At 47.0% G+C, this 13,063-nt stretch overlaps 1 protein-coding gene across 2 annotated transcripts in view; it reads right to left on the reverse strand.

Moving 5' to 3' along the window:
• tubgcp4 (tubulin, gamma complex associated protein 4) overlaps nucleotides 1–10,619 on the reverse strand; it is a 45,210-nt gene extending 34,591 nt beyond the window's left edge. For both annotated transcript variants that reach the window (XM_038784324.1, XM_038784323.1), the window contains exons 1-5: nucleotides 10,415–10,619; nucleotides 7,993–8,121; nucleotides 5,663–5,785; nucleotides 2,802–2,855; nucleotides 2,159–2,215 (exon numbers count right to left, since the gene is read on the reverse strand). In XM_038784324.1, the coding sequence (XP_038640252.1) occupies nucleotides 2,159–2,215; nucleotides 2,802–2,855; nucleotides 5,663–5,785; nucleotides 7,993–8,121; nucleotides 10,415–10,492 (441 nt within the window). In that variant the 5' untranslated portion in view covers nucleotides 10,493–10,619. The remainder of the gene's footprint in view (nucleotides 1–2,158; nucleotides 2,216–2,801; nucleotides 2,856–5,662; nucleotides 5,786–7,992; nucleotides 8,122–10,414) is intronic.
• Nucleotides 10,620–13,063: the final 2,444 nt, after the last annotated feature.

Genomic DNA, 13,063 nt, shown 5'->3' on the forward strand with positions numbered 1-13,063 from the left:
GCCACTTCGCAGGAGTGTTACCAAACTGACTCTTGGCCACCGAGACACATCAGGGTATATTTAGACAGTATAATAATCTTTATTATTGTCACACATAGGCTTACATTACATTAATGACCTTACTGTGAAATCCCCCAGTTGCCACATTCCAGCACCTTATCGGGTACACAGAGGGAGAATTCAGAATGTCCAATTCACCTAACAGCCCATCTTTTCGGGACTTGTGGGAGGAAACCGGAGCACCCGGAGGAAACCCACGCAGACACAGGTAGAATGTGCAGACGCCGCACAGACAGTGACCCAAGCTGGGAATTTAATCAGAGTGGTAGATTTTAAGGAGGCAGAGAGCGGGCGAGATGTCTAGGGATGGAATGACAGGGCCTATGGCCCAGGCAGGTAAAGGGTGCTCAAGATATCGGAATAGCACTTATATCCCACGTATTACAACCACAGAGATTTTAAAACAAAATCAGAGGCAAAAAGAAAAACTGCACAGATGCAAAAGTCAAATTTGCTCATCTATCCCAGAACTCGAAAGGAAGACTATTTGACCATGAACTGAATATTAATTTCTCGGGATACAGATGGCGTCAGTAGCCATTAAGCATGTCTGGATCACAAGGTTTATAGAATTTCATTTCTTTTTGATATCGCCATCCCATTTACCATATTTAATAACCGTGAAACCATTCAGATTGAAGGAATTAATGTAACTTATTTTTGAAAAATAATCTTTCTTATCGCTCCCTCCTTGGCCTGATGATTTGTACAAATTATACGCTAGTAACCTCTTCTGAGAAAAAGTTTGTCTGAAACGCCCGCATAATTTTCCTGATGCTAAAACTATACCCAAGCTTCTAAATTTTTCTCTGCAGAAAAGCCCATCTATTTACAACTCATCAAATCCTCTCAGTAACTTCTATCAAGTTGCCAGTTCGATCTCTTTTCAAGAATGGAAAACCCCAATAATCTACAATAAATAATTTGAAACATTCCTCAATAGGTTCCAAGGAAATAACTTGAATTTTCCTAACACTCCCTTACATTTTCCCAATCTCAGGACCTCCAAAATTGCTTTCTGTTAATGATTTACGTTAATGAAGTACTCTTTTGGAAGTGAGTTGTTAATGAGGGGGAAAGACAGCAGCCAATTTACACACAGAAATATCCCACGGATAACAATGTGATAATGATCAAATAATCTGCTTTATACTGATGTTGATTGAGGGATTATGACTCTGGGGGGGAACTCCTCTGCTCTTACTTGCACAGGGCATGGGTTTTTTGGGCGGCATGGTGGTACAGTGGTTAGCACTACTGCCTCACAGTGCCAGGGACCAGCCTCTGTATGTGTGGAGTTTGTATGTTCTCCCCGTGCCTGCGTGGATTTCCTCCGGGTGCTCCGGTTTCCTCCCAGTCCAAAGATGCACAGGTTAGGTGGATTGGCCATGATAAATTACCCCTTATTGTCCAGGGATGTGAAAGCTAAGTGGGGTTATGGGGATGGGGTGGGTTGGATGGGAGAGTGTAAATGGGTACAGTGCTCATTGAAAGGGTCGGTGCAGACACGATGGGCCGAATGGCCTCCTTCTGCACTGTAGGGATTCTATGATTCTTTTACCTCTGTCCAAGAAGGCAGACTTGGTTTAATGCTTATTTTGTTCACTCATGAAATGTGGGTGTCGCTGGCTAGGCCAGCATTTATTGTCCATCTCTAATTGCTCCTCGAGATGGTGGTGGTGAGCTGTCTTCTTGAACCGCTGCAGTTCGTGTGGTGTAGGGACACCCACAGTGCGGTTAGGGAGGGAGTTCCAGGGTTTTGACCCAATGACAGCGAAGGAACGGCCGATATATTTCCAAGTCTGGGTGGTGTGCGTCTTGGAAGGAACCTGTAAGATGGTGGTATTCCCATGTCTGAGTTTAAAGACATCTTCGACCTTCTGACTCAGAGGCGAGCATGCTACTACTGAGCCATTCCCAATGTATTTCTCAGGCTGAAAAGAGATGAGTTAACTCAGAAAGCAGTACCAAGCTGACAAGTTAGTTGGATGCCAGGGAACAGGTGCCACAGGAAGAAGGCAGGCAGTCTGTTCTGTGAACACTAAACATCAGGGGGACAACTTAGGTCCTAAATATATCTCTTAAAACCAACACTTACCTTTTGTGATTTGATCTGTTCAACCACTACCATAACAGATGGGAACAGCAGCTGAAACTGGGAACAGAAATAAACTGTTAGGTAACGAAGAGAGGTCAATATTGTATCAGGGCACCTCGGCTCAGCAAATCTGACCAGTCTGATGGGTTAGTGGCTCCTCTCACTATAATCTGACCAGGCTGATGGGTTAGTGGCTCCTCTCACTATAATCTGACCAGTCTGATGGGTTAGTGGCTCCTCTCACTATAATCTGACCAGGCTGATGGGTTAGTGGCTCCTCTCACTATAATCTGACCAGGCTGATGGGTTAGTGGCTCCTCTCACTATAATCTGACCAGGCTGATGGGTTAATGGCTCCTCTCACTATAATCTGACCAGGCTGATGGGTTAATGGCTCCTCTCACTATAATCTGACCAGGCTGATGGGTTAGTGGCTCCTCTCACTATAATCAGCAAATATCAGATAGGAAATAAAACTGGATATTCTCAGCCCGGTTCCTTGTAGGGTCCTTGTAGCTCCTAACCCTCCTGACTGCCCAGCCCATTTCCCCCATGTCTGTAGGCAGTCCAGTCAGGAGACCCGTCTTCAATATTGTGAGTGGCGGAGGCGATTCAGTAAGATTGCACCGCAATACAAGCTTACCTGATCCAGGGAGTAGTTGACGTGAGAGATGGAGAGGTGTGGATCTGCCAAGAACTGTAAGCAGATATAAAAGAGCTATAATACCTCATAATGCACATTAGGATCTTCAGAAAAAAATGCTTACATATAGCCAATATTCATTCCTCCGTCGACAGAAAACATAGAACAAAGAACAGTACAGCACAGAACAGGCCCTTCGGCCCTCGATGTTGTGCCGAGCAATGATCACCCTACAAGCCAACGTATCCATCCTATTCCAGTAACCCAACAACCCCCCTATTAACCTTATTTTTTAGGACACTAAGGGCAATTTAGCATGGCCAATCCACCTAACCTGCACATCTTTGGACTGTGGGAGGAAACCGGAGCACCCGGAGGAAACCCACGCACACACGGGGAGGACGTGCAGACTCTGCACAGACAGTGACCCAGCCGGGAATCGAACCTGGGACCCTGGAGCTGTGAAGCATTTATGCTAACCACCATGCTACCGTGCTGCCCCCTTGTCATATATCTCACTGTTGCTCATGAGGACATGCTGTGCACAATTGGCTGTTGTGTTTCTCAATATTACAACTTACTACTAGTGGAGCAGTGGATAGTGTACCTGCCTTTGAGCCAGACACTCCGGATTCGATTCCCACCCCAGGACCTAATAGCCAAGGAAGGTGTGTTCATAACGTGGACAAACAGGTTAAGTATCAACTTGAAAATAGTTTCAACACACATCAACGGCAGGCTCAATCTATAAACCTCTGGTACCAGGCTAGCGACCTGGTCCAGGGAAAACTAGCTATGGAAACAGATGAAAGTTTGCCTTGTACCCAACTAGGTGCGGGAAGTGAAACAACAACAATATTTGATCAAAGTCGGAATTTCAGATATGTATTGTGTTATACGTAATGGGTAAAAGCCTGGGATACTGTGTGTATATGACCGCTGCAGTAATGTTTTAAAAATCCTGGTTTGAAAGACGGCCAGGCTTTGTGGTTCCAGAAGGTGTAATTAAAGCATCATAAAAGTAAGATCATAGTTCATTCCAACCAAGTATATTTGTTCACCGAAATAGGGCTAGTGGAATTTTGTTTATAGAAAAAAGGCTCCCCGGGTAGTAGACAATTAGAGACATGGTTTTTAGCCTTAGTCAGTTGGTCATAGCCCAGTTAGTGGGATATAGATGGTGTAGGTAATGGGGGGAGTGGAGGGGGGGGGGGGGGGAGCCAGGGGCTGAAGGGTAAGGTATGGCGTGGCTGGAAGGTGAGCTGCAAAGCAGTTTCTGAAGAATACAGCCAGAGATTTTGCATCATTCTGGCAGGGTGTCCGATCTCTTCCTTCAAACAGTCTCAAAAGATCTCGATCCAATCTTTGGCAAGTAATCCAGTCTTTGCCACCTCTAGTTAAAAGTGGGTTTTGACCAGAGAGGAGTTAAATAGATAGCAGTCAGGAGTTAACGTGTTTCATTTTATTGTTAAGCATTGTATAACTGGTATTGTAAGCTATTTATTGTATGATGTTAAAGTTAGTTTAATCCTGTGTTCGTTTTAAAAAATAATTTTAGAGTACCCAATTCTTTTTTTCCCCCAATTAGTGTGGCCAATTCACCTACCCTGCACATAGAACATAGAACAGTACAGCGCAGAACAGGCCCTTCGGCCCTCGATGTTGTGCCAAGCAATGATCACCCTACTCAAACCCACCCCATACCCGTAACCCAACAACCCCCCCCCCCCCTTAACCTTACTTTTTAGGACACTACAAGCAATTTAGCATGGCCAATCCACCTAACCCGCACATCTTTGGACTGTGGGAGGAAACCGGAGCACCCGGAGGAAACCCACGCAGACACGGGGAGGACGTGCAGACTCCGCACAGACAGCGACCCAGCCGGGAACCAAACCTGGGACCCTGGAGCTGTGAAGCATTTATGCTAACCACCATGCTACCGTGCTGCCCCTTTGGGTTGTGGGGGGTGAGACCCACGCAGACACGGGGAGAATGTTCCAACTCCACATGGAATTAATCCTGTGTTAGTGATAAAGTTTCTTTTAATATTCCACATCCTTATTTGCGCATGGAGTCACTCACTTTCCTCACAGTCTGACAACTTAAATAAAATATTGGGATTTCTGTCCGGTATCCTAGCAACTGTTGGGATCTGATCCGGGACCACAATAAATATCTGAAAAGTACTTCCATGACTATGCAGAGTTTTGGAATGCCCGGAGATTGTGAACTTGGGAAAGGCACCGTCGAAATGTTTCTTTCTATACCAGCTTATCCCTTTTGTTGTATAGAGGGCATTGGGGAGCATATTTCATGGTCGGCGTGCAGACCCAAAACCTGGTTTTAATCACATTTGGAATTTCCCCAAGCTCTATGGTCCTCTGAATTGGCATCTCGTAGGAGATTTCTGGTGGCTGGGAACACTGGGAATTCTCAGTTGTGCCCTGGCTGTACGTGACAGGTGTGATAGGCCAGCTGCGATCGCGATCTGCCTGTCGTCATTTCTACATGTCCGCACATCGAAGAGCACACCAAATGTTTTGAGGTGCAGTCGTGTTGATTGAGGGAAAAATGCTGGCCAGGGCACCAGTGGATTGCCACGCTGTTGTTCAAGTAGCACCATCGGATCTTTACCAGCCACCTGAAATATCAGACCAGGCTTTCGATTGAGAAAACAAGAAGCTGTATTGCTGATTATTCTCCCACCATTCAAGTGGTCACAGTGTGGCATTTGATCAAACCAGTATATTTTTTGAAATATTAACAGTCCCCCCACCCTCCCAAATTACAGTGGAATTGTTTAAACATCTCATATTTAGTATTTCTACAATATTATCATACTGGTTGAGGACAGTTACCTCCTGCTCAAGGTCAAGTAGAGCCTGTCTGTAGGACTGCAGCATGGAGTCTAATCCAGTACAAAAAGCACGAAGATAAATCCCGTGCAGTCCAGCCTGGCCCTGCTGGGAAGGGTGACACTCCTGCAACACAAGACTCACCACGTCAGAGAAGTCAATCCAACATTCGATTGGGAAGAAAGAAAAGGGATGAGATGAAAATGGGAGCAGGGTGGGTAAATTTGACTGGAACCATTTTCTCCTGGTCGGGGTAGAGGCCGGCATGGAGGGATTGTGCTGAATGGCCCTTCTTCAATGATGTACAAAAACAGGGGGAAAAGTCCACATTTTTCCTTCCTAATGTGTTCAATTTGTTTTAAGACAACGGATCCAGTAGAGCTTCTATTTAATTGTATCTATTACAAAGTTAGGAAACTTGCATGGGTGCGTTCATCTTCTGCTATTTGAATGCCTCAGCTTAAAATGTGTCATCGATAATGCAATGTTATGGAATAATTGGAAGCAATTGAATTTGTTGCGATCATAATTTGCCCTTTACAAATTTGTTGTTTAATTCTTAACATGTAGCCAATTCCTAAAATTAATTTCACTGGAACCTCATCACTTCCACACCGGTTATAAAACAGAATTCTTAATAACCCAGTGTGTCTATAATAATACTGCTGACATAAATCTAACGGCATTCTGAATAACACCAATGTTTTTTTGTCTCCGTTACCATATTCAGAAGAAAGAGTTTATTACTGTGAGCCATGCTGGGCACTGAGGAATGTCAGTAGGAAGGGGCAATGAAGAATGGTGCTGGGGTTGAGAGGTCAGAGCACAGCATAAAGGCTAGCAGGGAGTGGTTGGGCCAAATGGTCTCTGCTGCTCATTCCACGTAATCTGGTGTTATGTTTATGAAGGGGAGCTTGAAATAATGAGGCTTTAGACTCTGGAAGGAGAAAGATTAAAGGAGGATCAAGAAGATGAAAGGTTTTTCAAGGATAAATAGAGATGGATTATTTATATCGATAACGGGGGATCAGATTGAACTTCATCACCAGAATAATAAGGGGGAAGTTGAAAGGAATGTTTTCACACAGAGGACAAAGTGTTTTTTTTAACCACAGTGACTACTGATGTAGACGCTACATCATTTAAATGGAAATTAGATACGTTTTTGAAAAGGAAAAATATGGAGATAGGAGAAGGGGAATGGGATTAGAATGGACATTTCCAGTTAAAGAATTTCTATGATTAAATTGTATTAACTTCAAATTTAGCTTTTGCTTTGCATTTTATAATAATTCTGCTAAGAATCTCGTCATATTTGCTTGGATGTCTCAGCCAGCCATAGCAACTCGACTATCCAGATCAGCAGAGACCCAATTCAATCCAGTCAGCTTTAGTATGCTAATGATTGAATCCCTACAGAGCAGAAGGAGGCCATTCGGCCCATTGAGTCTGCACTGACCTACTGAAAGAGCACCCTACCTAGTCCCAATCCCCCCATCCTATGCCCATAACCCCACCTAGGGGCAATTTATTGTGACCAATCCATCTAAACTGCACATCTTTGGACTGTGGGAGGAAACCCACGCAGACACGGGGAGAGCGCGCAGACTCCACACAGTCACCCAAGGCCGGAATTGAACCCAGGTCCCTGGTGCTGTAAGGCAGCAGTGCTGATTGCTGTGCGTGCTGCCCATCTTAGGGCAGCACGGTAGCACAGTAGTTAGCAAAGTTGCTTCACAGTTCCAGGGTCCCAGGTTCGATTCCCGGCTTGGGTCACTGCCTTTGCGGAGTCTGCACGTTCTCCCCGCGTCTGCGTGGGTTTCCTCCCACAGTCCAAAGATGTGCAGGTTAGGTGGATTGGCCATGGTAAATTGTCCTTAGTGTCCAAAAAGGTTAGGTGGGGTTACTGGGTTACGGTGATGGGGTGGGCTTCAGTGGAGTACTTTCCAAAGGCCGGTGCAAACTCGATGGGCCAAATGGTCTCCTTTTGCACTGTAAATTCTATGTTCTCATTTGATATACCAGTTCTGTCCCTACAATCTGTTTCAGCACCTCCTGGATTAGCGAGAAGCATTACTGGCTTCTTCTCCTGAGCTATTACAAGAGATTCTTGTTGGAACTGTATGCACTTAAGGGATCAGACACAAAATGGAATGAGATTGATTTTGATGTCGTCCAGCTTTTGCATATCCTGCTGACTATAGAGACTCACACATGAATTAAATGGTCGCTCAGGCAAGGTAGCAGACAGCAGTTATTGTAAAGTGTGTCAGAGTCTTCAGAACAGGAAAGCAAAACAGAAGAGAAGAAACCTTCTCAGAACAGAACCTTACCTGCTGCTGCACATGTCCCGTGTATTGTTCAATGAACTCTGTAAAGCGAATATAGTCAGTGCCCAACTTGCACAGACGGTTTAAGACACTGGTTTCACTGGGATGAAGGAACGGCAGATCCTGCGATACCTACAACAGAGACAACAGTGACACAACACCTTGTTCCATGAACAGAGAACGCCCGAGCGGTTTCACATTATAAAAACACGTTGGGGCAGCATGGTGGCGCAGTGGGCTAGCCCTGATGCCTCACGGCATCGAGGTCCCAGGTTCGATCCCGGCTCTGGGTCACTGTCCGTGTGGAGTTTGCACATTCTCCCCTTTTCTGCGTGGGTTTCATCCCCACAACCCAAAGATGCGCAGGTTAGGTGGATTGGCCACGCTAAACGGCCCCTTAATTGGAAAAAATGAAATGGGTACTCTAAATTTATTTTAAAAAAGAACATCTGTCTATGCAAATCTATGGTCCTCTCATTACAGTAGCAAACTGCCTCTTGAATGATCCTGGAGTTTTGCCTCTTTTACCCAAAGTGGGAACATAGCAAAATAGCAGAAGTAGGCCATTCGGCCCTTCGAGCCTGCTCCATCATTAAATAAGATCATGGCTGACTTTCTAGCTCTATTCTAAAAGCCATTTCAGGCACAGGTCGGTCTTTTGCTGACAATAGCCCTGAACTTGCCATTGGGGATGTGGGCGTCGATGGACCAGAATTTATTGCCCATCCCTCAGAGCATTTAAGAGTCAATCACATTGCTGTGGGTCTGGAGTAACAGACCGGGTAAGGACGACAGATTTTCTTCCTTCCCTAAAGGACATTAATGAACCAGGTGGGTTTTTACGACAATCAATTAATAATCTTTATTGTCGCAAGGTGGGTGTAGAGGCATATGGGCCAAATGCAGGCAAGTGGGACTAGCTTAGGGATAGAAACTGGACGGCATGGACAGGCTGGGCCGAAGGGCCTGTTTTCATGCTGTAAACATCTATGACTCTAAGTAGGCTTACATTCACACAGCAAAGACTGTTAAAAGCCCCTCGTCGCCACACTCCGGCACCTGTTCGGGTATACAGAGGGAGAATTCAGAATGTCCAAATTTCCTAACAGCATGTCTTAGGGACTTGTGGGAGGAAGCCCACACAGACACGGGGAGAAGGTGCAGACTCCGCACAGACAGTGACCTAAGCTGGGAATCGAACCTGGGACCTTGGTGACATTGGTTTTCTGGGTATCTTTAGATTTTTAATTCCAAATTTTTATTGAATTCAAATTTCAACATCTGCCGTGGCGGGATTTGAACCCGGGTCTCCAGAGCATGACTCTGAGTTACTAAGATGCTCCATTCTTGAATAGAATACGTTAAAGAATGGGATATGCAGATGATTGGTCCCTCTGGAAATTAAGGGATAAGGGGAGTGAATGGCAGAGCAGACTCAATGAGCAGTATAGCCTGCTCCTGCCCTTATGATCTCTGCATGATACCAGCAGAAAAGAGGAGATTGACACCCTTCCCACCAAATTGGGGGCCGCCTGTTTTGCACTTTTTTGACCGATTGGGGTCTGGTGGCTTCCGACTTGAACTCATGCGGCTGTTAACAGTGCATGGTGGGCACGGTGGCACAGTAGTTAGCACCTCTGCCTCAGCGCCGAGGACCCGGGTTCGATCCCAGCCCTGGGTCACTGTCCGTGTGGAGTTTGCACATTCTCCCCGTGTCTGCGTGGGTTTCGCTCCCACAACCCAAAGATGTGCAGGGTAGGTGAATTGGCCATGCCAAATTGCACTTTCATTGGGGGAAAAAAAGAATCATAGAATCAGACAGTGCAGAAAGAGGCCATTTGGCACATCGAGTCTGCCCCGACCCAAAAGAGCACCCTACCTAGACCCACGCCTCCACCCTATCCCCATAAACCCACCTAACCTTCGGGCATCAAGAGGCAATTTAGCTCGGCCATTCCACCCAACCTGTGGGAGGAAACCGGAGCAGTTGGAGGGCGGACACGGAGAGAACGTGCAGACTCCGCACAGACAGTGACCCAAGGCTGGGAATTGAACCTGGGACCCTGGTGCTGTGAAGCAACTGTGCTAACCAGTGTGTAACCATGCCGCCCACAATGCCAGCCTACGTTTGGCTCCCCTGCCCATCTATCTGTGCGTTGGAGCCTCCAGGATTTAAAGCCAGCGGCAGCGATGTAGGAAGATGGCCAAGTGAAGATGGCGGTGAGGGCGAGTTGGCAGAAATGGCTGTTCGATGGTGGGAGTTGGCAACAAGCCCCCCTCTGCTCCCCCAGGTGGTGGCAGACATCCCTGTTTATCTGTGCCTCTCTCTCAGGATGAGTTAGGATGCCCCCCCCCCCCCCCCACCAAGCCTGGGCGGTAGGCCCAGGCCTCCCGGTTGCCATGGTGCCCCAGGTTCTGCCTTCACCTGTAGGCCGCTGCGCTTGTTCCAGCCGAAGATGCTGCCCGGGTATCCGCTCAGCGCCAGCAGCAGCTCGTGGATCATCTCCGCGGCCCCAGTTGGCGGCGGCAGCCGCCGGTCCCCCCTCCACAAACGGAACAACAACAGCACCCGGCGGCCCCCATTTACCGCCCAGACAGCCGATCGACGCTCGCCGCCATGTTTGAGACTGGCAGCCAACGGATCGGATCGGCAGCGCGGGCGGGCCGCCGCCATATTTTCTCCTGGCGGAGGGCGCCGCCATCTTTGGCGCTGGCACAAACTCGCTCCCCGATCTGAGGCCGCCGCCATCTTTCTTGCTGGCCCAATGCACATCCCAATGGACTGCCCCAGTATACATTTCTATCTAGACACACGTTTGGCTGCATTGACACTGTCTTAGCCACACTTTTAAAAAAAATATTCGTTCATGGGATGTGACACTGGCAAGGTCAGCACTTATTACCCATTCCTAATTGTCCTTTGCATTCTTAAACCCCTGTAGACTATGTGGCATAGATCCACCCAGTGCCAGTAGGGGCTTCTTCCAGGATTTTGACCCAGCGACAGTGAAGCAATGTTCATATAGTTCCAAGTCAGGGTAGTGTGCAGCTTGAAGGAGAACTTGCAGGTGGTGGTGTACCGGGTGCACCTCATGCCTTCTTCCTCGGCGATGGGAGGGCCCCGTCAAATGCAGGGTGACCAGCTGGAAGGCAACAATTAAGGGACACTTTTGACTGGGAGATGGTTGTGTCTGGCGGGGAGGTGTTGGGGGTATTGCCGACTTTTAACATCGAGACAATAATTCAGAGGAGCAGAATTAGGCCCATTGAGACTGCTCCGCCGTTCAATCATGGCTGATATTTTTCTCATTCCCATTCTCCTGCCTTCTCCCCATAACCCCTGATCCCCTTATTAATCAAGAACCTATCTATCTCTGTCTTAAAGACACTCAGTGATTTGGCCTTCACAAACTACTGCGGCAAAGAGTTCCACAGATTCACCACCCTCTGGCTGAAACATTTCCTCCTCATCTCTGTTTTAAATCATTGTCCCTTTAGTCTGAGGTTGTGTCCTCTGGTTCTAGTTTTTCCTACAAGTGGAAACATCTTCTCCACGTCCACTCTATCCAGGCCTCGCAGTGTCCTGTAAGTTTCAATGCGATGCCCCCTCATCCTTCTAAACTCCAACGAGTACAGGCCCAGAGTCCTCAACCGTTCCTCATACGACAAGCTCTTCATTCCAGGGATCATTCTTGTGAACCTCCTCTGGACCCTTTCCAAGGCCCAGCACATCCTTCCTTAGATACGGGGCCCAAAACTGCTCACAATACTCCAAATGGGGTCTGACCAGAGCCTAATACAGCCTCAGAATTATATCCCTGGTCCCTTTTGACATGAATGCGAACATTGCATTTGCCTTCCTAACTGCCGACTGAACTTGCACGTTAACCTTAAGAGAATCGCGAACAAGGACTCCCAAGTCCCTTTGTGCCTCTGATTTCCTAAGCATTTCCCCATTTAGAAAATAGTCTATGCGTCCATTCCTCCTTCCAAAATGCATAACCTCACACTTTTCCACATTGTACCACTTCTTTGCCCACTCTCCTAGCCTGTCCAAGTCTTTCTGCAGCCCGCCTGCTTCGTCAATACTATCTGTCCCTCTACAGATCTTTGTATCATCTGCAAACTTAGCAACAGTACCTTCAGTTCCTTCTTCCAGATCATTAATGTGTATTGTGAAAAGTTGTGGTCCCAGCACACTCCCCTGAGGCACACCACTAGTCGCTGGCTGCACCCTGAAAAAGACCCCTTTATCCACACTCTCTGCCTTCTACCAGTCAGCCAATCCTCTATCTATGCCAGGATCCTACCCTAAACACCGTGGGCTCTTAACTTATTTCACAGCCTCCTCTGCGGTACCTTGTCAAAGGCCTTCTGGAAATCTCCTTCGTCTAACTTCCTTGTTACCTCCAAAAAGAACTCTAACAGATTGTCAGACATGACCTCTCCTTGACAAATCCTTGCTGACTCAGTCCTATTTTATCATGCACTTCCAAGTACTCCGTGATATAATCTTTAATAACCGACTCTAAAATCTTACCAATGACCGAAGTCAGGCTAACCGGCCTATAATTTCCCATCTTCTGCCTCCCTTCCTTCTTAAACAGTGGTGTTACATTAGCCACTTTCCACTCTGGGACCCTTCCTGCCTCCAGAAGAAATAAGGCAGGATCTGGCCAAGGTAGACTGGGAAGGGGCGCAGTGGTTAGCACTGGGACTGCGGCGCTGAGGATCCGGGTTCGAATCCCGGCCCTGGGTCACTGTCCGTGTGTAGTTTGCACATTATACCTGTGTCTGCGTGGGTTTCACCCCCACAACCCAAAGATGTGCTGGTTAGGTGGATTGGCCATTCTAAATTGCCCCTTAATTGGAAAAGAAAAAATAATTGGCTACTCTAAATTTATATTAAAAAAAGGTAGACTGGGAAAAGTCACTTGTGGGCAAACCTGTAGAAGAGCAGTGGGGGGGCGTTCAAAAAGGAAATGGGGAGGCTACAGGCCCAACATGTTGCCTCTCGGGTAATAAGGGAAGGAGTAACAAACCCAGAGAACCATGGATAACCAGAAATATTCAG

The sequence above is a fragment of the Scyliorhinus canicula genome, chromosome 24 (assembly GCF_902713615.1).
Source record: "Scyliorhinus canicula chromosome 24, sScyCan1.1, whole genome shotgun sequence".
NCBI lineage: Eukaryota > Metazoa > Chordata > Chondrichthyes > Carcharhiniformes > Scyliorhinidae > Scyliorhinus > Scyliorhinus canicula.